This window comes from Siphateles boraxobius, unplaced genomic scaffold, assembly GCF_051911475.1.
Source record: "Siphateles boraxobius isolate OS27281-9 unplaced genomic scaffold, OSU_SipBor_1 101, whole genome shotgun sequence".
NCBI lineage: Eukaryota > Metazoa > Chordata > Actinopteri > Cypriniformes > Leuciscidae > Siphateles > Siphateles boraxobius.
In genome coordinates, this window is record NW_027508702.1 from 410001 (window position 1) to 437500 (window position 27500).

The 27500-nt window shown below is 39.3% G+C and overlaps 1 protein-coding gene and 1 long non-coding RNA gene across 3 annotated transcripts in view; one reads left to right on the top strand and one right to left on the bottom strand.

Moving 5' to 3' along the window:
* LOC143752214 (uncharacterized) overlaps positions 1–27500 on the top strand; it is an 86762-nt gene that overhangs the window by 53061 nt on the left and 6201 nt on the right. The gene's annotated exons all lie outside the window — the stretch shown is intronic.
* LOC143752200 (RNA-binding protein Musashi homolog 2-like) overlaps positions 1–27500 on the bottom strand; it is a 95164-nt gene that overhangs the window by 8467 nt on the left and 59197 nt on the right. Inside the window, exons 5-7 of one of the 2 annotated variants that reach the window (XM_077245335.1) lie at positions 18765–18827; positions 5921–6100; positions 667–821 (exon numbers count right to left, since the gene is read on the bottom strand). In XM_077245335.1, coding sequence (XP_077101450.1) covers positions 667–821; positions 5921–6100; positions 18765–18827 — 398 coding nt within the window. Of the gene's footprint in view, positions 1–666; positions 822–5920; positions 6101–18707; positions 18828–27500 lie in introns of both variants that reach the window. The other variant, XM_077245328.1, reaches the window with a different exon arrangement.

Genomic DNA, 27500 nt, shown 5'->3' on the forward strand with positions numbered 1-27500 from the left:
TCGGACTAACAAGACCAGGCTCCGATCTAAATGAATGGGCAGAGAGTCAGAACTGCACTATCACTGGTCACCGGGACATAAAAACTGCATGTATAGAAACAGCAGTAAAATATGATAAAAATTGCTGAAAAAGTTTGATGACTTTGCCCCAAAATAAGGTTTAAAACGCCAATACGGTTATACTTTTACTACGCATGCGCAAGGCTTCTCTCCCTCTCTGCCGCGCGCGCGCTACACGGTTTGAAACACAGTATGTACGCGCTCTCGCTCACTCGCTCTAGATTCCGGGAGATTTGAACTAATTTGCGGGCATCAGGGAGACGCTATCAATATGCGGGAGACTCCCGGAGCTTCCGGGACACTTGGGATGTCTGATATTTACACAACGCACACATACACTGCATATCAAATCTGTCGCCTTTCCAAACATCAACGTATTTTCCGCTGTCTTAAACCTCAACTGTGCGCATGCGTCAGTGGAACCAGACGATAGGCTCAAATGTTTCCCGGCTTGACTGTTAAAAGCAGACGATTGGCTTTCCAGCGGGAGGGGCGGGACATGTGCATACAACCGCCATCTTTGGCGTTATGGGTTTTCCCTATATATTGTATTGAGGACTGAGGAAGAGGCATGTCTCTATATTAATAGTCTCTGGCTGTACTCACTGCGATACTGTGATTGAACCCGGAGCCCGGCTGGGGGCTGGCAGCACTGATGTAATTTCCCACAGCTGAGTCCTGACTGCTGGGGCCGTACAGGTCTGCCACGGGTCCAGGACTGTTTGCGACGGGGAAACCTCCAGGCCGAGGAGGGTTAGCACCTGTACAGGACACACACACACACACACACACACACATCAGATCCATGATACATCAAATTTCAGTCACTAAGGTGGCAGAGACAGCTTCCAGCACAGAGGATCATGGGAAAGAATACATACTGTACACTAGCGTTTAAAAGTCTGGGGTCAGTAAGATATATATTTAGAAAGAAAATAATACTTTTAATCAGGTGAAAGTAAAGACATTTATAATGTTACAAAAAATGTATATTTAAAATTAACACTTTTGAACTTTGCATTCAAATAATATTTAAAAGTGTATCACAGTGTCCACAAAAACATTAAGCAGCAAAAACTGTTTTCAACATTGATAATACTAGGAAATGTTTCTTTATCGCTAAATCATCATATTAGAATGATTTCTGAAGGATCATGTGACACTGAAAACTGGAGTAATGATACTGAAAATTCGGCTTTACAATCATTTTGAAATGTATTCAAACTAGTGTATGACACGTTACTTGTATGGTATGAACACTTTTTTATTGAATAATGACCATTATGACAATGCGAATGTGTTTAAAGCTAAATAACATCTTCAGGGGCTGTTCAGAACTGCTGTTGGACTATGCAAACTACATGGGTATCTTTGATAACCAGCATTCTTTCCACTTCGGTTTTTAAATACAAAAATGTCCTTTATTAAACGCCTTCACAATTGGACAGCATATAGATTAAAAACACCCACAACATTTATGCAAAAAAGCAAGCAGCCTGGTCTGATCGAAGGCCGTTCAGCGGGTCTGATCGAAGGACAGGGAGAAATACAGGCTTTCCTGCTGTGAGCTGAGATTTCAAGTGAATATGAACACGCATGTAAAAATCGAGCTTCCTTTGTGACTGCTCATTTCCTAATTCTCTGTTCACAGAGTCGGAATAGAGTTGGAGTTAGAGAGATCACCAACAACTGAACATCAGTGACTGCAGTCACCACAGGTTTAACCTAGAGAAAGAGGTGTGTGTATGATGTAGGCTTGCTGCGGTAGTTGGCCGTACATGGATTACATTACTTGTATTACATTAGTGATGCGCGGGTCGTCTCATAACCTGCGGACCCCACAGGTCGGGGAAAAAAATTTCACTTTATTTGCGGGGCGGGTCATTACATTATTATTTTTTTTTTAATCCATGTATGTTGTGTGCAATTTCCAGCCTATAATAAATAATTGAGAATATCTATTTTCATATTTTATAAGGTTCTTTGATAAGGTTACAATACAAAGGCCGTAGCACTGAAACTTGCGATGTCCCCAAACCTTTGGCATCACGTGACACGTCACGAAAGCGGAGCGCCAAGCACTGCAGCTCCCGCCGCCAGCCACAACAAAAACGGAGAAATAAAAGTGAAGATGGATGACGAGGTGCGGGAGAAATTGAGGTCGGGAATTTACAGAACTAAAAGAAAAAAAGGTCAGCCTGCTAATGTTTGGGACCGGCTCTCAGAAATAGTTGCCGCAGAAGACAACAGCATTATCGGCTACATTCATATTCATAATCGTCTGTTGTTGCCAGTTTACAGGGCGATGTTTCCAAACACTTTCAGGCTGAAATAAAGGCTGTTTTCATGTACATTACAATGCCTAGTATGTCTATTTAATGGTCGCGGGTGCGGAGTGGGGCGGGTTGTAAAAATAGATACAGTGGGCGGGCCAAATAATTTCATAAAAGCGGGACCCGCGGGTTGGAAAAAAAGCCGACCCGCGCATCACTATTGCCATCACAGCACTTAGCATTCATTCATTATTTATTTTTTTATTTTTTTTTCAAATTTGAACAAAAATCTCCAAGAATTTAACAACGCGTCAATTTTACACGGACCACAAGCGCTGTGATTGGTCTGTGAGCACAAATTCTAAAAGCGAAAGTGAAAATCAAGTATCTCAAGAATTAATTTATATATTTGAATATATATAGAAATAAATATTAAGTTCAGCAATATTTTTTAATGACACAGATTGTGTTAAATTAGTGATGACAGACAACACTGACTAAGTAACTCTCCTCCTGTCTCTGGCCGTGTTTCCCAGGTCTTACCTGAGCTCTACGGCTTACCTCGCTTTTACAGTCATTTTATGTGTGTACTGTAATCTTTCTTCCATATAATTGCTGGATTCTGTAAAGGTGCTGTGCTTTGTCTCGCTTTGCCAGAAATAGGATTTATGCTCCAAATTAAACCCTGGGGCTAAACCGTTACTGCTATTAGCTTTAATAGCTAAACATGACTTACATTTATTGGCTTTGACTGGTAGCTTAGCAGCACCCATGCTAATTAAACCCGCCGGCCTGCGATTACGCAGCGTGTTTCGGAGACACAGGTGACTCATCTGTCCCGCTCCAGCTCCCAGCATTGGGGTTTTAATCGATGTCACCCTGCACATGCTTTGGCGAGATAAAGTGTTTTTGCTGAGCAGGGACAGACTTAAAAACAGAGATATTGTCTAACGCAAACCTACACACCAATGGAGTCAGTATTGACCCCCGAAAGACCCACAATGCATTGACTGTGTCCAAGTTGCCACAGCAACAAGCATACAAGAGACATTTGGATGGACCTTCATATCAGGTAACGCGTCTGTATTTAATAGAGCTATCTGGAAACGCTCTAAACCCATACTGAAAGCAATATTAAGGTCATAAATTGAAGCAGCAAAGTCGTAGATGAGTTTCTGTTTCCAATTGTCAAAAAAAAAATAAAACAAAAGAATATTTTGTTGTTGTTGTTGTTGTTCACAATCTAGCAAGGAGGAACAGATGAAAAGACTTGTTGCAAAAGTGGGAGGCCAATACAACAAAATATGTAGCAAATCAATGACTGATCTGAACTCACAGATTTTATTCTTTAAATACTTGTCTAAATGCATCTTAAAGTCAACAGTAACCCCAACACATTTACTTCCATAACGTGACGCATTTCAGCGAATGAACAAGAACACTAATGGGTTTTTTCCTCCCCCCCCCCATTTAAATCATGTACTCTCAGGAATGGATTTAGCTTTAGCCTTTGTACTGCGAGTCCAAAGTTAGCGGCAGCAGAACGAGCACAGGTTGGGCTCAAGGCCAAACCTACTTCATCTATGTAATCGCTGGTGTAAAGCGGAAGGACTACAGACATTTTCCTGTCGGCTGCCAAATGAAATGAGGCAAAGAGAAGTAGGACAGAAGGAGCTGAATCTAAAAGATCCACGACACCTGGCCTGGCACTGATGAGGACCACACCGCAGATGGGTCACACAACGCGTGACTTCACTGGCTCTTTCAAAATAATGAGGCTTAACATGCATCAGGCAGTCCACAGATTCAAACCATGACTGGAGGGGTGTTTTAAACTTGATTTCTAAGGCCTTGTCCTCGTCAGATTGTGCACCGCTGCGTACGTCTTGCCAGCGCTTGATAGCATGTTTTTTGCATTTTCATGTAGACAGAGTTTTTTTAAACCGAGCATGTGTGGACGGGATTTTTTTTTAAAACGCAGGAGGAAAAACTCCTGTTATAAAAATACCCGTGTCCGTGTGGACTAGGCCTAAGATAATCTCAAAATCAATGTAGGAACAGACTGAAATAAGTCAACCCTATATTATACTTCATACACAGATGTTGTACAGTACGTATTTAAGATATATACATAATATATGATAAAGTATTTTATCTTAACAATGCCTAAGTATTTTATGAAGCATTGTTAGGAGTGATCTCAGACAGGTAGGACTGATTGCCTTGCACTAAAACATGCAGTACATGAGTGGGTTGTCTCTGCATGTAAAAAACAAACAAACATAAGGACAGTCTTGTAATATTAAGGGGTATTTCCAAATATATCATAATGGAAGAGTGTTAGAAGCAGAACATGTCTATGACAAAATACGACACCGGTACTAGAAAGGTATCGCGATACCCAGCTATTAAAATCGGTACGATATGACATTTTATTAGTACCGCTACTTTAAGAGTGACAGCACTCTAAATAATAAGAGCAGTATTTCTTTATTTTGCGTCGATGTGTGACAGCCGGAGTCAGGATGTGTGTGTAGAGCTCCGCTTCCACTGTTTTCATTCACTAAACAACGGAAGCAGAACAGTAAAATATATACGCACAGCGAAACATGCATGCATGAGAGAATAAAGCGTGGACGTGCTCGCGCTACCGGCTCAGACCTGAAGCGCACACACACACAGACACACAGACACACTCCTTTCACACAACATGCGATCACCACTTCACTTCTCTTTCGTGGATTATTTGGATTGAATAATGAAAATTCTAGGTAAAAATGGACGTCCTGGCGAGCATTCACGTAAACACAGTCGTTATGTCTTTAGTGAACGTAAACCGTTTGTAAAAATAAATCATATGTGTTCCATTGGGTTGCCTACGTGCAGGTCTTAAAGGGCCAGCAGACGAATATTCTGTGTAATTAATGTTAATGTAACAACAGAAAATAGATACATTTATTCATAGCATTGGGTGATTGTCTACTTATTAATAATCAGTCTATAGTTCATTTATAGAGTGAAGACTTTATTTTTTTCAGCTACAGTACTTGGTCTATTTAACAGTAGCATTCAAAAAAGAAATGAAGCACTGTTTATTTTATTTGTCTCTTATAGTATTTGGTAATTTGCTTTTTTGCTTATTTTTAATAACAAAGATACAATTAAATTAAATATCTATATTGTAATTATAAAATTACATTTAAAAAATATTAAATAACTCGTTTCATCAAATAAGATTTTGGTCATCCCAACCTGTTCAGAATTGTGAAAGGTTAGCAAATGTTAACATGATTGATGATAATGTCAATGTTGCAAACATCTGTGTAAGGACGTACACACTGGCACTTGCTAATTATTATTATTTTATTTAATAAAGGGGAGGGAATGGTCAAAAAGCAGGGAAGGAACAAAGTTTTAAGTTTTAAAAATAAAACAATGAATTGTAAGTTCTGTCAAATTTTTCAGTTATTTTTACTGTTTTCGTTTTCCCCCCATGGTATCGATTCAGTATCGGTATTAAGGTATTTTAGTCTGGTATCGTATTGAAGTAATAATTATAATTATCGTGACAACACTACCATACACACCTGAGCTCTTGAAGTGGTCTGGGCTTGGGTGGTGCTGGGAGGGTGAGTTGCAGGTGGAGGTGACGTGCTCACTTTGCAGCATCTGACCCGTATGGGGCCCCAGGGTGGCATAGTCGGCAAAGGAGCAGGGAGCGGCCCGCTGGTCACCCGGGCCAGAATAAAAGCCGTAATCAGGGAACCCTAGGAAATACATAGAGAGGATGAGACGCTGCCATTGATGCACACGACACTATATGATACAAAAAAGATGAAGTGACTGACAGGTGACGACATGAGGCTGAATGATGCCCACATACACTTAATTTGTTAGTAGTTCCACAGCATGATGCCCACTAAACCTAAGATGCTAGCCAAGATCTTAAGAGACACCTATGAGATATGGTGGATAGGATACAGTGAGAATTAAAACGCTGTCACATTCAGCATGTGGTACAACAAACTATCATTGATGTTTATTGGCCATAAACATCAAAAAAAGTATGTAAGACCTTAAAGGGATAGTTCACCCAAAAATGTAAATTCTGTCAGTACTTACTCTCCCTCATGTTGTTCAACCCTGTAAGACCTTCGTTCATCTTCGGAACACGAATTAAGATATTTTTTGATGAAGTCTGAGAGCTGGAAACTTGTACCCGAAAAGTTATTAAAGACATCGTTAAAATAGTCCAAGTGACTACAGTGGCTCAATCTTAAGTTTATCAAGCGACGAGAATACTTTTTGTGCGCAAAAACAAACAAAAATAACGACTTTATTTCAACTATTGATTTCCTTCTCTGTGGGCGTCGAGTGAGTTCACTAGTGTAACAGCGCAGCGCTTCTGTGTTGTACGTCACACGCATCACACACATGACCAGCGTCGGCCAATAGTGAGCAAACGTGTGACGTAGCTCTACGCTATCACACTACGCTAACTGACTCGAGGCCCACAGAGAAGGAAATGAATAGTTGAAATGAAGTCGTTATTTTTGTTTGTTTTTACGCACAAAAACTATTCTCGTCGCTTAAGATTGAGTCACTGTAGTCACTTGGACTATTTTAACGATGTCTTTAATAACTTTTCGGGGAACAAGTGTCAATCCCTTAGAAGCCTATGGAGGAGTGATCCAGCTCTCAGATTTAATCACAAATATCTTAATTCGTGTTCCAAAGATGAACGAAGGTCTTACGCGGTTGAACAACATGAGGGAGAGTAATTACTGACAGAATTTACATTTTTGGGTGAACTATCCATTTAACAGACACTTTACACACAGATTATGAACGCCTTTGAGGACATTATTTGATGGCTCTAGCTAACATTCATAGCTGGTCTCTTTAATCCTATATGCGGGTTTGATATACAGAGAGCATGACGTGTCTTCATTGGCCTTCTAGAAAGAGCGAGATGATCCAATCAAAGAAAGCCAGGATCCACCGCACAGACTTTTACATCTTACGTCTCCCCTGCCGCATGTTTGCTTTTCATTGGGGTCTGGGGTCTGCAGGAGCGTCCTGGAGTAGTGCCGAACATCACAGCGCTGATTATGCCTTCAACAGCTGCCAAAAGTAATCTGAATCTCTAAGTAGCTTCTCTTTCATCAGCTTCGCAACTTTCCCTCACCGTCCGCGGTTTGTGGGCAAAACGCCTGCCTGTCAAATTACACTCAAGTGTTGAGGAATGGCACAACTCCAACACTGCTTGCTTTCTGTAAATCATGACTTGAGGAGTCACAGAAATATGTAATGATCCCAATTACATCTCTGCATAAACTCTAGCTTCACATGTACAATTCAGTGAACTCATACAAAAACACATGTATGTATATCCACAGTATTCCTACGCCCCATGATGCTTTGCGCGAATTATCGGTGTAACTTCCGTTAAGATGTAGCTCTATGGACGCAATAATATATATATTTTTGAACCGTGTACGATGACATTACATTATTCTACTCAACCTTCATCCATTGAACATCAACAAAATCGGTCGGTTAAATATCACTGTGGTAATCTGTATTATGTAACATACGTTGCCTTAATAATAAAACAATGTTTCAGCATTGCGTGATACTATTTTAAAGTGATTTCAGTCATTTTGACAGATAATAAATTATTATTGTAGCCTATTTACCTGTGAAACCAAACCTGGAAAGAGACGTGAGGATTTGGGGAGGATTCCAGTGAATTATTAATGGTATACATCGTAAATTAAATCGGGATAACAGACCACAAATGTGCAGTATATATGTTGACCTTTATCACACTATTACAGCGGGAATTCAAAAGGAAAAAATAAAATAATCATGAGGAAAAGAATCCAGAACACTTACTCTAGATATTCTTGGTATAACATTTCACGTTAAAATACCAAATGTTACGTTATTCTCATGTTATTCTTAGATGAAACATGAAAGAAAACTGATAGCTTATTAAGTCAAACTGACGGATCAGCTTTATTTGTAGGGCAACCTTGTGATTTGAAATGATTCGTTTCAGTCTTTTTGAATGGAAGTTTCCCAAACCGGAAGTGCCGCCCGTAATTCGAAACGCAGTAAACTCGTCAGGAATAAGCTGGACAGCCCAGACAGACTTGTGGGTTCTTTTTTTACCCCGATTTTTTAAAAGGTTGAATTGAAAGCTTAAGTAGGGGTTAATGCCCGACGAGGTGTCCAGTGTACGGTCTTAATGGACGACGTCGAGGCGTGAACCGTCCGACGCGCAGCGGAGTCGAAGTCCATTAATACCTAGACAATGGACACCTCGAAGGGCATTAACCCGCTTATACCATGGTCACTTGCCAAATAACACATTTTTAAAACAGTTTATATTTTAATTAGTTTTACAATCGAAATCTAAAGTTTTTACAAACAATAACTTGTACTCCCTGGTTACGCCTGACGGTTTAGTTAGCAACCGGAGATATTTATAGTCCGCTCAGCGGTGTTATCTCCTTGTGTCGTTTCTCCGTTTTATTTACAATTTTTCTTTCTTCAGCAGCATCCCATTCATCAAAGTTGTCAAATTCTCCAAAAAGGTTAAAAGAAATAACGAAGTCGCTCATTGTTGTGTTAGTAGGCTATGTATAACGGCTAACTAGATGTTTGTTTTGATACAATAAATTGTAAACGGATACTTTGACTGCCTGTTGCTATGGTTACTCACAGCTGATGTAGCCAGCGCATTTATTTATTCATTTCGAAACGGTAAACAGTCAGTTTCACCAGAACTCCTTTATTAGGTGTCCTCTATCACTTTTTAATGGACACCCTGCAGCCAATCAGAATCGAGTATTCACCCAGACCATGGTATAAACACATTTAAGGAACAGTTTGCCCAAAACTGAAAAATCTGCCATTTACTCACCTTCATGTCATTCCAATCTATACGATTTTCTTTCTTCTGACCAACAAAAAATCGTTTGTTTGTTTTTTGTCCATACAATGAGAGTCAGTAGGGTCCTATGTTGTTTGTGACCCAATTGAAAAAAACAAATATATTCTCAAATTATCTTTTATCATGCTGGCTTGAAATGAGAGTAAGCAAATGATAACAGAATTTTCTTTTTAGGCCATTCTTTTAAATGAAGCTGAGAGTAGGTAAGCTGAGATATGGCCATAAAATCATATCTCGGTATTTTTTGGTTAAATGGCGATATACGATATATATCTTGGTACTTTCTACGTTTTTCTATTTGGATAAAGAAAATCTGTATTTATTTAAAAAAAAAAATGTTATTTCACATCCTTGTCAATGATATCCAAACAATGTTGATATTGAACGATATGGAAACAAATATAGTGAATGTAATGTAGGCTATGCATTATATTATGTGCAAAAAGGTGGTTAAAATCATATTACATTTTAACATTGTAACATTACAATCTAAAAAGAAAAATAATGCTTTTGTTTTTAAAATGACTAAACGCTAAACTAAAAATGAAAATAAAAACAAAAACAAAAGCACAAACTAATTATATTAGCCTGGATTTGATTACCCCATTATAATGCTCACTTTCATAAAAATATACTTGTAGGTTTAAAATTCCACATATGGCACATTTATTGTCTCCAACAACAAATATTTTAGCAATATTTTGTATAATTTAGTCAGAATTATTGCGCTATTCTATTGTGCTCGTCTGTTTGGCGCGCGTGCGCGCGGCGGCGCTCATTAACGGAAGCTTGAATATTAGCAGAGATGGAGAATATACCAGTGAAATGTAAGTTAAGCACTGAGGAAAGCACCACGTCTCAAACGCATTAAACAGCGCAAGCTGCTTTAAACTTGTTAACTATATCTTACCAGTTATTCTGAAGCGCTTAATATAAGTTTGTGTCATGTTTGGGACAAAATGTACTTTCACTGCAGGAGCTCACACTGCGTCCTCCGCTATTTTTCAGATGTGCTCGTATCAAACTACTGTATCATATAAATGGTATTGCCTCATTCCATATCGTTTAAAAAATAAAAAAATTCGATATATTGTACAATCTCGATATACCGCCCAGCCCTACACTGAGAGCATTCTTATTGGTAGTTAAAACCAATCAAATACAAACATACAAAGGGTCAGGGATGTGTTCAACATTATGAATGCCCACCAATCTAATTCTACAGAAATCTGTGGAGCTTCCTATAGAGTTCTGTGTGGGACACACTAGGCATCCTGGGTCTTTAATGAGTCTTTTAGATCATTCTCTCCCCCACCCTGCACTGTTATTCAGGACTAAACCGACTTTCACGCTCGATCTCAACTAAGAAAAAACAAAACAAAAACCCCCAGTAAAACAAAGGCCAGAGACACCCTTTCTTTTCGTAATCCATTTTTTCGACGTGCATTCTAATCGCCAGTTGTCCTTGAATTTTAAAGTGGGTTTTCTGCTCCCCGCTAATTAGACAAGCTTCCGCTGCCTCTTCTGCACTCTCTAATTAGATCTTTAACAACAAACAAGAGTCGACCTCTACACAGACTCCTCCATTTGTTAAACGGCTGAGCAGGGCGCAGGTTAGCGAACGCGCAACATCCCCCCCTCCCGCGCTGTCTTCGCGGAGCCGTGCCGGCACGCATTCCAAGAGTCGCACATTGCCAGGACACCACAATGGCGGCTTCCTGTTCCATCTGCCTAATTCTGCCGATTACAGGATACTGGGAGAGGCAGTACACAAAGCCGACATTCACACACACAACGGATGTACACAGCTGCTTTGTTTATGCTGACACGGACAATTAGCCCTCAGCTGCACAAGGCTCTCAGTCAGGAAGGTCTTATCTAATAAAGCCAGGGAAAATTACCTTTATTGTTCAGGTAGATTGCCTCTAATGATAGTGCCATCAGTGTAAAAGGATATGAATAAAATGAGGATGAAAAGAGCTCTTCAGTTGGATGGCAAGACAGCAGAAGCAGCCATCTGGGAGCCTGATTATCTTCCTCTGCTCATTTTCTTCTCAGAGCATACAAATGATTTACTTTTACTTAAGCAAAGGTGAGAAACAGAGAGGGATCGGGCAAAGTTGCTCTGACATCAAAGTTAGAGAAATAATAGCTCTCGTCTGATCTTTCTAAAACAACACATGTTCTCTCTGAGCATGTTCAGGAGGCGGCGTGCATCACCTCGGGGGGGGCGCGGCGATGTGGGTGTCTGAAGTGTGTTTAGTCTGTGCGCCACAATATGTGTGTGAATTAATGGTTTGCTAATGAACACCAATGGAATGCTGTTTTAGTTGTACGGACATCTGGTGTAGCGCTTCATCAATAACACAATTTCCGGCACATCACCAGAGCTTTTGATAATCAGCTGGCAGCGCTAGAGCTGTAAATCTCTGTTTCTGGGTTTAACTGCAGTCTGGACATACAACTTAATGAGAACAGCAATATCACGGCATGTGCCTGTTCTAATGTTCTTTAAGATGTAATCAGAACAAAAACAACATGGAGAACAGCCCTATCTTTAGGGTCTTTATTTATATAAATGAACAATTTGAAAGCAGGGTTCAAATCAAATCAGTTTTGAAACTGTATCTGTACAGTTTCAACTTTAAACTGTAACGTTTACATGAAAACAGGGCCTGATGGGGCCCTTGAAGAGTTGACATCCCATAATGGGTTTTGTTGACGTTTCCAAAATGAAATTTCCCAGTCATTTCAAAATTACAAACCAGTCAGTAATGTTTTACCATGTGTATACATAAATAATTAAACAAGTAATGTAAATGATTAAATATAAAACATTAAAATAGATTACGCATACATTTGTAAATACTTTTTAATTGATATACATATGTATATATATATATATATATATATATATATATATATATATATATATATTAGGGATGCACCGATACCAGTATCGGGCCGATACCAAGCTCATGTACTTGTACTCGTAAAAATACCCCGATACCAAAGACTGATACCTCACGTGACGCGTGACCTCAAGTATATCCTTAGCTTATATTTCTTAATTCTTATAAACACTCTTCCTGCAGTTATAGTGTTGCTAGATTTAATAGTACACTCTAATATCTCACTTTACACTTTCGGCTGCGATTACATTGTTACTCAGTGTTATGTTAAACATTTGTTCTGTGATTTCTTTGGCACTTTATGACAAATTTGATTGTCTTGTCTGTGATTTCTTTAGCACTTTGACAACTTTGTGACAGGCAGGTAAAAATTACATTCATTATGTCCTTGGTTTTGCCCTTTGGAGGTTATAGGACACTGTGAAATTTTACATTTACAAGTAATGTAAATGATTAAATATAAAACATTAAAATAGATTACGCATACATTTGTAAATACTTTTTAATTGATATACATATATATATATATATATATATATATATATATATATATATATTAGGGATGCACCGATACCGATACCAGTATCGGCCCGATACCAAGCTCATGTACTTGTACTCGTACTCGTAAAAATACCCCGATACCAAAGACCGATACTTGGGCTTTGAAAATTTGTGATAAGCACATAAGAATGATTTATTTTTTTAAGTTTATTTAAGTTGTTGAAAATAAAGATGCTGATATGTTCATTAGTCTCATTGCGTTGTTCTTAGAAAATTGCCACATAAAATGAGAACCCCCCCCTTTAGAAAAATAATTATGAGACAGTTGTTGTCAGATTTCATCAGTGATTTCAAATATGCAATTTAAGCTTGGCGAACAGTTTGAGAATTTGAAGTTTCCCCATTTAAAGAGATAGGAGCTGCACTTGCTTGCCCGAGATGCGTTTCAAAGATGGCCGCCGAGTGAAATGACTTGTCTTAAAGGGACTTTGAGCATAAGCAGGAGAGTGAGTGCAGGTGAAGCTCTCAGGTGTGAACGGCTTAAGACTTCGACTCAGCTCCTAGTTACAGTATCACTGTCCATCTTATCTTCAGCCCAATTATTAATATTCCAGCTATCAGTGTGAAACAAAAGACCCCTTCTTCCATTTGTTTCTCTTTTTTCACTCTCTCAGTAGTCTAATTGGATGTAATTACTCATCTGCAAAGCAAATGAGTGGGTCGGCGTTGCCGTGGCGACCGGATCAGCGGGCCCAGCAGTGCGAATCGTTCGCCGAGCCTCATTTCTGACGATAATTACCCCTCTCCCCTCACTCTCACCATCTCTCCAACAACAGAAAGACCTGTTTCGAAGTTATAACTCAAGTCATCGCTTGTTTCCTTTCTTCCTCTCTCTCTCAGCTTGCAGCCAACATTGGGGCGGCTCTCTCTGAGTGGATAACGGCTCTCCTCGTTTCCACTTTACCAGATCACAGAAGTGACCTCAAACTGCCTCTCTCTCTCACTAACACACACACGCCAAACAGTCTAAGAGCTTTCGATCACATTCACAGTAAAACACAGGCTAGTGTCTGTCTTCCACCACTTACATGGCTGAGCTGGTTAAGAGTGCATCAGTGAACAAGTGTGTGATTATCCACACACACACTCAAATCCCTGGTGGCCATTCGAACAAGCCACTTGATGGCGGATGTCAGTTAGTCTGTCATATTGGCCCCTAAATTAGCTTTGAATTTCAGAGCGGCTGTAATTAGCCTCTTCATTTCCACCTAAGTCAATTTAGAAGGGGGAAAAAACCCACATGTGCCTGGATTTAGCTTTCACTTTCCATTCAAAACAGTCCTTTCTGACCCAACGGCTGGCTAATTAACATCACTAGACCCCCTTTTCCGTAAGTGCCGACATTTAATAAATAATACATATTTAATATCTTGTCATTTTGGTGCTCAGAAAGGCTTTGCTAATGAATTTTAACACATGATTTATTCAGCCGGCATACTCTCAGGTCTCTCTTCGTGCTTTTCTCTGGTTGAGTGACAAAGTAACCTCAGAAATTCAGGACGTTATATCTAAATTAGTGATGGCTCAGTTACAAAGCTTTTGACACCGAGTTATGATTTGTAGATGAACACAGCAGGAAGACGCCCATCATGCACCTCTTTTTTGGTGACAGATTCTGAAATGAAACTCGAGTCATCTAGAGCCGACTTATATGTTTTTGTGTCCTCTTAAAGCATCCTAAAGTTTATGTTAAATCATTTTAAAAAGAAATATTACATTTTACAGATAAAAATATATACTAATAACATTTTTTTATTTATTTTAAATGTATTACACTGTATGTATATGTAAAAATAAATACATTTTAAAATAAATATAAAATTATACAGATAAAATAAATGAATATAATTACATTTAAATAAATGTAAAATAAATATTACATCATGTGTAAAAATATGTTTGCATTGTAAAATAAATATAAAATACAAGTAAAACTATGCATTTCAAATTATAAATGTAAATATTACACAACAAGAATTTTTTAATAAATGCCATAATAGAAATAAAATAAATGTATACTTTTTTCTAAGGATCTGGTACTACTGCTCTTTACCACTGTTGCAAACAAAATGCAAACTGAAAACAAAATAAAAAACCTGATGATTCGTTGAAATCAACCACACAAACCCAACTCTGATACCAAACAGACCCTAGCTCTAATGTGAAAAACAGTGGCTTCAGCTTTGCGGATCTTAGCATAGTCCCATTCCCATTACACACACTCTGCAGAGAAGCTTTTCAAGGCTCACAGACCTTGTTGGGATGAAATGGATAATGATCTCGGATAATGTGAGGTATTTTGCCAAACAGGAGCATCTTCATGCCCGGGCAAGCGGCCCACTGCAGCAGAGCAGAACGCAAAACAACATCTCATCTGCTCAAATACAAACTTATAATACTACCATGCTTCTATCTGATAATAATAACGAATGGACCTCAACTCATTCGGCATTTCATTTCACAGTACTGATAGTTCTGTGGAAAAAAGAAAAAATCGACACCAGCAGATTCCGTAGGACACAGGGGTTAAATGCAGCAACCGCTGGCCATTGAAAAAACCCTGACACAGTTCTGCTTATTCAAGAGAACATGGCTCAACACTGCACACTCCCACAATACACCAGGGCACAGGAAACTGCCTCCACTGCACTCCATCTGCCGAGCAAACTCATCACTTTCCACTGATCTGTTAGTGTCTTACGACAACTACCATCTCACTGGGGAAAGAGGAGAATAAAGACAGGGGGAGAGATGGAAATAGAAAATGGGGGGATGAAAAGGTGAGAAGAAAAGCTGCACATGATGAGGTGAACCAAAAAAAGAGAAAGACACACAAGTTCTTTCTGCCCTAATGATCAGGAAAGGGTCGATCCGTATACGGCAACCTCTAGAAAACAACAAGCATCCCATGATCCTCCACTGAGAGACCACTGCATTGCTCTGAAGGGGACAGAGATCCAGGGGGAGATGTCTCAGCAAAGCGGGAAAGGACGAGGCACATCAGTTGGAGACATACGCCAGCAGTGTCTTGCACCAGGGACATCGGCCTCCAGAAAGTCGTGTGCCCCGCGGAGCCAACAGTCTCTGTCAGGTCCAGGGAGACTAACCTTATCCTGATCCTCTGAAACACTCTCTTCAACAGGAAACAGCAGAGAAACACTGCAGAATTTAGATGAGGGATTGAATGCATTTGTGAAAGCAATTCTCCAAGACAATTTCCTCTTAAGTGCAGTTCTACTAGGCCAATAAACTCCAACTAAAGGGGAAAATGGTGTGTTATCAAGTTTACAAGTCTCTGAGATGTTAAGTCTGTAAGCTGTGGTATCTAGTTCTCATGTTAATGTTTGAACCCCAGCACTGTTGAGACGTGACCTACATCAACGTTCACCGGTGCTCTCGACTAGGGCTGCACCATTTGGGGAAAATGTCATATTGTGAATATTGAGGTCAATATTGCGATATGCGATATAATAAACAAATGGTTTCATGAGTCAACTTGCTTGGTTCTAAAGCAAAATGAACACACAGATTAGTGATAATTCTGAAATGTGCATTTCTCAACTCAAACTAGCAACAAAAACTAAATGATTGATAACATTTTAAACATTAATTATAGACATCCAACATTACAGTGATTCCGTCATTACAGCTGAAAGCTATCAAATTTTTTAAACATTTATTAGGCTTCAAAAAACATAACAGCTTTTAATTTAAGTGAACTTCAAACAATCCTCACATAAACCCATAATAAATGTCATATTTACCTGTTCCTGTCTAACAGATAGGACATATACAAAAATTTAATAAACTTATCAAACAGTCTGCGCTGCATAAATTATATATAGACTAATCCTTATTAAAGCTACAAAAGTTCTTTAGTCAAGAGCAGTGAGTAATTTTCTGTTTTCCCTTTGTTCTTTGATTATCCTTACTGACAGAAAGCTTTATTGGCTGCTGGCCCTTTAAGAGCAGCCGCTGCTGACAGACGAGGATCTCACACACACCTCATTCTCTCACAAAGTTTTATGTAATCATAAGACTGCTCTTATGTTATGAAGATACTTGACAAAACAACATTTTGGCATAGTTGTGTGTTATTGTTCATTCAAGCGCGAAAGAGAACTGTATTCTGGCGCGCTGTCTGTGCATGCGCATGATACTGGCGCGCCGTCTGTGCATGCGCATGATACTGGCGCGCGGTTTGTGCATGCCCATGATACTGGCGCGCGGTTTGTGCATGCCCATGATACTGGCGCGCGGTCTGTGCATGCGCATGATACTGGCTAATTTGTTAATTTCATAAAAAAAATGCAGCATTTTGCGTCATATAATCGCATAGGCTTGACATCGCGATTGCATTATGATTAATCGTGCAGCACTACTCTGAACCCTACAGAGAGTAGCTGCAGCGTTACCCTGGTGTCGTGTTGTGAACAGGTCAAGCGTATTTAAACGTTCAAATTCAAATTTTAAACTTTGACCACATCTGACCTTTAGAAGCGCATCCAATAATTATCTGATAATTTGCATGATGTATCATTACATATCATATGGGATGACTGCCCCACAATCGAAACAAGATCATGTGTCGTCATACAAGATGATTGAACGTTGGAGAATTACTGTATCTTGACATTCAAAAAAAAAAAAAAGTCATATGCCACCTCTTTCATTTGTTTCAAAATTGTCACTTTCCATAATGCTTTTTATGTGTAGGTCACAGCAACACACTATGAGTAAAGCTGGGCAAAATTCTGAATTGACTCCCTTTCAGTTCATGTGTGTGAATTTGAACTGAATTGGCCACAAAATAGAAAGAATTACAAAAATTGTAATTCCATCCATCCATCAACCTTAAATCATGGCTTTTTATAGTTTTTTCAATACTTTCAAATAAGGCTGTAAAACCAACATTGAAAGCTTTTCAAAAAAAAAAAAAAAAAAAAGTAAATTAATTTACTTTTCCCTTGTATTTAAATTCAAAAAGCCATTTATATGTTTGACTATTCTTTTAAACCTGTGTACACTACTATAAACTCTGGTCTCGAACCATCAACTGAGTCCAGAGTCATTCACAACCAGAGGACACTCCTAAAACAAACATTTCCCACACACGTAAAGTTCATGTTAAAGATATTGGATCTGATCTCAGCTGTACACTCTTAATTACTGGCATTAACCCTGGATAAACAGTCATAGCAGAGATTTTAGTCTTTGGATGGAGTAAGTAAGTGAAATGCCTGGAACACACCAAGCCGACGGTCGGCCGTCGGGCAGTTTTTGTGCGTCAGCCGACTAAGTTTTGTCAGTGTGTTCCGCACCGTCGGCTGAAATTGGTCCTCGTCGGCTTTGTTTCGGCCGATTCGACATTTTGAATCGCCGTCGGTGAAAGAGGGAACTCTGATTGGCGGTTCAGCTTAGTGAATGAGTCAGTGCACTAGAATAATAGCAAAACGGCGAGCAAAGGAGTCAAAATGCTGCAGATAGAAGGCTGTTCTTATGTTACATCATCTTACCTAAGTGTTCCTTGGCAAATATTTCAATATTAACATGAGCGGAGTAGAATAAAGGAAGTGTTTAGCAGGATTGATATTCAAAACGGTAAGCACACACTGCTTTGTGTACGGTATGTGTTTCTGCAGCCTGCAGCGTCGGTTTCCCTTTTTGAATGACGAATATAGACGCATATATCTGCAGAAATAGACAGTTGTGTCATTTACACGCAGGCGCAGAACGCGCATGCTAGCTGACAGTCGGCTGTAGTTCTCTCGGTGTGTTCAAGTGCAGCTTTTTACCCAGACGCGAGGCGACAACACAGTCGGCTTTCATCAGTGCTAGTTGGTCGGCGTCAGTTTGGTGCGTTCCAGAATTAATGAAGAGTGTGTTTTCGGCTGGCAGGAGCAGTAGCCACTCAGAACACAGGCGGTAAAGAGTGTTTACCTGGCCCTGCGTTCTGTGGGTATGCCATGTAGCCGCTTCTTCCCCGGGTCGCCCTACCTGAGCCTCGTGCCGCCGCCACTGCCGCCGCCGCCACGGGTCCGTACGTCGTCGCTGGGAAACCTGCTGAGAGAAGAAAACTATTCACTGGTGCTCTTCATCTCAATCAAATTTACAGCCACATGAATGCAGCAGAGCTTCTCCATTCACACTAACGCAACACACACGGGGGAGATGCTACATCAACGTTCAAATATTTATATATAAATCAATAGAACTCAAATATAATTGTTTAGAGTGGAGCTAGCAGGACTGATCTACAGCCTCTTTCATTTTTTGGCAACAGTTTAATTACAGACAGCACAGGAACACACTGCTCATAGAAGGACCGTCAGCTATTTCTTTCGCACACAGGCTGGGAAAAATGCAATATATTAAAGTTAATTTGCACTCACTTTCAACTGCTTCAGAAGCTTTCACAATAACACTCTAATTTGATGTGAGCAGCACAGAATTATGGGTATTTATAAAAACGGTTACACCACTGGGAGGACAAATGTACTTGTTTGCCTGAACGCCACTAGAGGATATAGAAACCGTATGATTTAACACACGGCGACAGCGCCTGTCCACCCTCGTGTGTTGGCCGAGTTGACTGAGATACATCAGAGCTCAATCCATCAGTGTGATCATTTGTATGGTGGACATGGGCCGTGAGCGGACAGAGCAGAGAATTGTAGGATTAATAGCTTGCATCGGAGTGCCTATTATCTCACTGAGAAGCATCAGATGACATGTGGTCCTCTTTAAGGTCCATAATGGCAGGTAGTAATGACTGTGTGAGACCCAAGTGTGTGTGTCCATACAGCTCATATAAATGTGCTTCTTGGGAGTTGAAAATATGAAAACAAAAAAAAACATCAGCCGACTGATTTCTGCTTAACTTAATACTGAACAACTAGGCAAATTCTATTGAATGACATTGTGATTCACAGCATTCAATTTGTTTGTGGTAAACAAAGACTGCAAAAGAATCTACATATTTAAATGACATTCGTGAGTTCAGTGTTCAAACAATGTAATCAAACATAATTATCATCATTGTTGAAGCCAACTAAAGAAAACCAACAGGCCAGAGTATCTACAGCTCTATTATTTCATAACAAACGTAATTATAGTCCCGGCACTTTAATGAAGGCGTGTATCTGCGTCTGACAGCTGCTAATCAGAGCAGTAAAAACTTGCAGCGGGTCAAAAGCACATCATTACACCACACCGTAACTCACAACTCTGAAGGTGGAGTGGCTTAATAGGTAAAGAGTTGAGATTGGCAACCCAATATTGCTAGGTTCAAAACCAAGATGGGGTGATCCATTATCTATCACCTTCTGGTTCCTCTAGAGGGACTGTTCCTATATTACACTGCAAAGCAAGTGATAACGCATAGAGAGATCGTTTACACACCTGATCTGAATTTGTCATAAACAGCTATGAGTTTCAAAAGCATGCATCAAAGCAAAGATTTTTCAAAAATAGAAGACCCCCCGGAAAAAAAAACCCCAACAAATATGTTTTTAAAATAGTAACAAAAGAGGGAAAATGTGCCATTCAGCCACTCAAAAAAAAAATAAAAAAAAATAATAATAATATTTGCTATTATTTCAATAATATTTCTTATGGCTACTAAATAAGAGAATGAAAAATGTATTTTTTTAAAACAAAAAATGTTTTTTTGTTATATGGCTACTGAATAAATAAGGAAAGATAAATGAAGGAAAAAAAAACTATACAACTAAAAATATATAAAATAAAGAGAAAAAATTCAATATGGCCACTAAAAGTAAATGAAAAAAAGAAGACAAAAACAACTGAAAAAAGAAATCATAACGCAAAAGAAACATACTGACGTGTATAATAGATTGGTTTCTAGAGCACAAAGAAAGAACAAAGACAATAAAAAGAAAATTAAGAATAAACAGGTCCAGATTAAGGATGGTTACAGATAATCAAACCTCTGTGGTCTCTCTGGTTTGAATTACGCATGTCATTTCCTGTTTCTTTCCTCAGCTTGTTAATCTCTTCACAAAACACAAATCAGTATGCTAATGCTAATGCTAATGAAGGTCACGCGTCCCTGCTTCTCTTTATCGCTGCTCGCTGTTGCCGAGCACAAGTGTCCTTCACCAAAGTGTCACAAGTCATTCGTGCTGCTTTTTCCCCCTTGCCTCTTTTCTCTGCACAACATCTTCTGTCCCCTAGTGGCCTCCCTCCCTGTGCCAAAGTTAGCACTGGAACAAAGTTCTTGCGAGAGATTAACTTCTGCGGATTAGGTGGGTTAATTATTAGATCTTGGAGGCTCATTGTTTTGTGTTTCTGTCGTGAGAGGCTGCTCGAGAGAGGCATTGCAGCATTAAATCAATTTCATGGGCTTTTCATTACAGACGAGATAACGCCAACATTTAGCATTCAGTTTTATAGCGTTATTTGAATCTGCTCAAGTGAATGGGCTGATGGGAGAGAAAAACCCTGCTGAGAGGACACAAGGACACAGTGCTCTCCCTGCTTCTGTCAGAACCCCATGGGCACCGTAAAACTGCACACATGGACCCCGAGGGAGTGTAGAAAGGGTCTACGACACTGAATCTTCTCGGCTGCGTGATGAAAGAGAGAGGAAGAGGGACGTAGACAGGAAGTGGAAGAAATTTTGAATCCTGAAAGAGTAGGGTTGGGTTTTATCCGATACCAGTACCTACTCGGTAGTTTTTAAACGGTTCCGGTGCTTAAACCGGTACTTAAGAAAACGAAACCGCACACACTCTGTCAAAAAATAATACCCTTTTATTTACAGGGCCAAACTGGACACAATATTAACTTAAATCTTTAAACAATATAAATACAAGTAACATATGGTAATAATAAATAAACCAATATAAAATAAAAATTCACATTTACATAATATCAAATAAACCAATATTGTATCAAACATTGTAATAATATTGGAGATTAATAGAGATTACTACCAGGGTAATGTAATCTCGACATTGGCTCCAGGTTCCCATGTTTGGTCTGCTTGATTCAGTCATGTAAGTTATCTGGTCATTGTGCTAGTTACGGCAGCGCTTAGCTTGGCGAGTTTGGTATTTCGTTCCCACTGCGTCTTAGCTACGCAGCGTTGAGTGAACCTATGAAAGAGAACGACTCTGGTTACTGGTGTAACCTGTGTTCTCTGAATAGGGAACATGATGCTGCGTTCGCTGCCGACAAGCTTCCTTTTTCGGCAGAGAAATCTGAGGAGCAGATGATAGCGTGCGCGTGCTAATATAATATGACGCCCGCGCCATCAGCCAATGTATTGCCGTGATTCTATATGGGCTTCAGACAATCGGCACAGAGAGGGCGTTCTGACGCGTAATTTTACACGTGAAATGCAGCCAAACCTTGGAGGGTTTTGCATTCGGGATCTTCATTAATCCCCTCGCTATCAGTTCAACAAGCGGCACTGACATCATGTAAGTTGACGCCGGAACACCAGGGAGCGGTAAAAAAAAAAGTCAGGCACTGAAATTTTCATTCTTTTTGGTCTCGTTACTACATTTTACGTCGGAACTGGTTCCCTATAGAGAGCCTAAGTCCCTCCCCTTCCGGTGGACCATGGGACTTTTTTCGGAAAAATATTGTATGGTAGTCAATGGCGAGACACAACAAATATTTGGATCCCGTCTGAACTATGCCCTGAATTACACATATGATGTTTATCAATTTAAAGATACATTTTAAAGTCAAGAAAGTCACAGTTTGATGTAAAATTAACGTAAAAAAATGATGTAATTACAAAGACTACAAACCCCAAAAGGCGTGCATGTGACGTCATACCTTTTCTCTCAATGAATGAAGCTAACTTTACTGAAGCTAACGTCTGTCATGTTTTCTATAGTCTAACGTTATAATCGTAACGTTACGCCGTCATGCCGGTGTGTTTTGTACCAGAATGCACACACACAAGCTTGGTGACGTACATAGTGTGAGACGAGAGATGTAGTTCATGGAGCGATTTTCACATAAAACTAAACGTTACTCTTCTGTTTTATGACAAACTGAGACTTTCCTGACTTTCATAATTATCTTTTAAATTGACAAACATCATATGTGTAATTCAGGGCACAGTTCAGACGGAATAAAAAGATAAGTTGTCTCTCGCCATTGACTACAATACAAATTTTTTCCGAAATAAGGTCACATGAGCCGGAAGCGGAGGGGCGGGGCTTAGGCTCTCTATTGGCACCTAAGAGGCACATTGATGACGGGTTCACCAAGAATACCCAAGAAACCACCCAGTGATGCCCTAAAAACGAATTTTCTCTTACAGAAAATTCACAAATCTATTTATTACAATTAAGCAGTGGCCTCATTTTAATGGATGGTACACAGAGAAAGATGTTCTTTTGATCAGACTGGGCTACCCTGCTTTCGGAAACAGCTGCTGAAAGGAGCCACACGTCCTGAGATCAGGCTATAAATAATTCTGATGTAAGCCCACACACACACACACACACACACACACACACACACACGGCTTGTGTCCTATCAAGCAGCACATGGCTGTGAAATGACAAAATCTGTGCCTTCATCTTTCCTTCATTGCCCACTTTGAAAGGAAAATAAAAACAATGAAAGATGCCATAATAAGAGCTGGGGAAGGCAACAGCCTCGGCTCTCTTTTCATCTGTGCAGCTAGTGACCTGTTGTTGCTGTCCATCTAAAAAAAAAAAATGATGCATCGTTTGTAGTTTTGCGAAAGCTTTTCATGCAATATCAAAAGGTGGGATCTTGGCAGCTTCTGGCACAGGTGGTGTTTATATGAAGAACACATCACGCATACATATACACATTTCTGTGCTCCCTACACAACAATATAAACATACAGATCAGTCATTATAAAAAATGGTTTTTTTTCAAAACTGAGATTGCTTTTCATACGTGAAAGATTTTGGCCAGAATGAAACCATTTATTATACTGGATCTTCATCATGAGAGTCTTCTGACTTTGATTAGGGGACAAAAAGTCATTTTGCCAAGCAGATTAAAGGGCTCAATCTTTTTTTAGCCCTTTCATACACCATTAAACTTAACGATGAAGGGGTAGGGGGGGTAGATATCTCCAGAAAGATCTCTGGACGTCACGAAACCTGCTTCACCCCACACCGCAACGAGAGATGATTTTACGGGCAGGAGGACAACCGTGACTGTGCAACTCCAACTAGAGTACGACATCATCTCACTGAACATTAGCTTGGTTTTGGACACATATGGGCCGTGAATCACGCGTGTAAGTGTGTGTGCAATGGAGAGAAGTATAGTTACACCTCCATAGGACCGCTCTGAAGCAGATGTCCCGGAGACGACGCCCGTTTCCTATCGCTCATCTAATCATAAAACAAACCCATATCTTCGACAGATTGGGCCCTTGTGCCAGAACGCGACCAAGCAGGTCGAATTTTGTTGTTGAAAATAAATCATTTTCTGCCCAGGCACAAAAGAGCTGAAGCGCTTGGCCTGTTTCTAATGGAAGAGTTTCCAGGATGGTGGGTTCTGCCGACCTTAGGTGAAGATTTTGTGTCAAGTCTACTTTCCATGAAAAAACATGAGAAATGTCACCCAGAGATTGTGGGTGACAGGTGTCAGCGGTGATCCACTGAGAACTCGAGGAGCTCAGGGCATCAGCAGGAAGGACTCCACTCTCTTAACAAGCAGTCTGACATGTTAGCTAGAAGCACTTAGTATTAATTAGCAAAGCCACCTCATTATTACCCAAGTAAACACTTCTAATTTGTTATGCATTTTAATGGCCGTCACCAAACACTTAAGGAACATCTTAGGGCATTTAAAAAAAATCAACAACTCAAGACAGCTTGCAAATAACCAGAAGACACTTCCTGCTAACACAGCAGAGCTTGGTATAAAGACTCGTGGGTCCTTTGAGAAGATCTGAACAGAGAAAGAGCGCTGAAAAAGTGTCACCTATAAACTTAAGAGGCTCAGGTGTCTGTCCTAAGATGATCTAAATATACAATTATATACACTGCTGTTCAAAAGTTTGGGGTCGGTAAGATATTTAATGTTTTTAAAAGAAGTCTCTTCTGCTCACCAAGGCTGCATTTATTTGATTGAAATAATATTTCACAATATTACTGGGCTTGTTTTGTATTTTTAATGTAAAACATCTGTTTTCTATGTGAATATATAGTAAAGTGTAATTTATTCCTGTGATCAAAGCTGAATTTTTAGCATCATTACTCCAGTCTTCAGTGTCACATGATCGTTCAGAAATCACTATAATATGATGATTTGATGATCAAGAGACATTTATGATTATTATCAATGTTGAAAACATTTAATAAGCATTTATTTGAAATAGAATCTTTTGTAACATTATAAATGTCTTTACTGTCACTTTTGATCAATTTAATTCCTCCTTGATGAATAAAAGTATAGGTTTATTTTTTTTATTTCCCTCAAAAAGTAAAATAAAAATTATTACTGACCCCAAAGTTTTGAACGGTGTTTAATGTTACAAAAGATTTTATTTCAGATAAATGCTGTTCTTCTGAACTTTCTATTCAAAGAATCCTGAAATAAAAATGTAAATAACTGTTTTGAACATTGATAATAATCATAAATGTTTCTTGATCATCAAATCATCATATTATAGTGATTTCTGAACGATCATGTGACACTGAAGACTGGAGTAATGAATCACAGGAATAAATTACACTTTACTATATATTCACATAGAAAACAGCTGTTTTACATTGAAATAATATTTCACAATATTACTGGGTTTGTTCTGCATTTTTAATCAAATAAATGCAGCTTTGGTGAGCAGAAGAGACTTCTTTTAAAAACATTAAAAATCTTATCGACCCCAAACTTTTGAACGCCAGTGTGTATATATATATATATATATATATACAGTATATATGTGGTAAAGATCAAGTACTACAATAACTGAATAAAAATTAGACAATGGTCCATATCTCTTTCTTTTTGTGTGCCATACAAAACAACTAAAATATTGTGTTACATCTGTAAGTGTGGGTGTGCAAGAAACACAAACCCTAAACTCAAAATTCAACGCACAGTTGAGATGATATAAAGAGACCGAGCATTAAAAAAAGAATAGGAGCACAACGGCTCTCCAAAAGTCTTCTCACAGATGGCTGATTTCCATAATGACAGCAGAGACAGAGAGATCACTGGGTTAGTCAGAGCCTCCTTCATGATCTCAGACGGACTCAGATTGACTTGTGTGAGAGAGAATTACTGACTTTAAAGGTGCTTACACACCTGAGCGTTTGTTTCAGAGTCTGGTGTGTATTCTCCCTTGGTTCGGTGTGAACAAGGCAATCGCGCTCAGATCCGCACCAAAACAATCGCTCCGGGACCGCCTGAACGAGGTGATCTCGGCCCGATTACAAACGAACTCTGGGGCGGTTCGCTTGAGTTGTGAAAGTGATCCGACCCAACGAACCAAATGGTATTATAATTCATAACAGGAAATGTGCTATGTAAATTACAGTAGTGTCTGATCATGTGAGTGAGCTCATTAGTTATCACAGTTAAAAACCAAAAGAGCTCCTCTTTATCTTAAAATGTTGTATAGTTGCGCTTCTCCGTGCGAGAATTCTGTCCCAATGAAGCCTTTATTCCCGCTCGAGCTGCATTATAACATTCGTATGTGTTTGCGTGTGTTTTCATGACACTGTTAACCTCTAGATCCAGAGAGAGCGCGTTTGAATTTGCTCCAGTATTAATACTAATGTAGTATAGAATTTAACAGCGGGAATGACGGCTACATTCTTATAGTCTTTGCGTGTGTCTCGACAGTTACAAATAAAGTCACAAAAAAATCATGGAACGAACTTGTCAATCATCTTGATGGATGATGCAGAGGAAACGCTGACCAATAAGAGGCCAGTACTCGCATGTGACTTCCGTTAACATTTTGGTACACTTTGAAAGGTTGCGTTGTGAAAGTGAACCGGACCAAGAAGAAAATGCAACATTGTAGCAAATTAAGTACCTTTTAATTTTTTTTAATCTATAGGAGTGAAAACACCCTCTGTGTGTGTGTGTGTGTGTGTGTGTGTGTGTCTGTGGGCCACTGCTGTCCTGTTTCAGGGTTAAATTCTAGTTTCAGTACAAAAAAAAACGAGAAGGAGACAGATGTTGGTGTAGTGTGATTTTATGGTATTTCGATGTCAGGTGCCGTCACATAAATATGAGTAACTGTGTAAGAGTTTGAGGCTCACCACAGATCAGAGCACACTTGTGTGCGAGTGAATGTGTGTGTGTTTGTGTGAATGAGAATGTCAGCGTGTGTGTACGTGTTTCCTTTCATGCATCAGGATGAGTCAACCCAGTCAAATATAATTTATAACTATTCTGAATATAAATACAAGGCTTTGTGAGAAAGAAACAATATGCGCCTCATAAAACCCTCTACATACACCTCTCTGTTATGTTTTTCTGTGATACGCTGATTAATAAAAAAATAAAAAACGAAGAAACAAAAATAGAGTGTTTCACCCCCCCCCCCCCTCCCTTTAACTAAAATAGGAATAAAAAATTTGCAACCGAATGAAAACTACACATGTGCGCTACAAAAAGAACAAACATGTTGGGAAATGACCAGCGTCCATCAAAACATCCATCACACCCTCAGAAGAAAAACCCATTAGCTCTGCTCATGATATCAGCAGACAGGTGGTCATCCACAGGACACTCGTATCAACACTA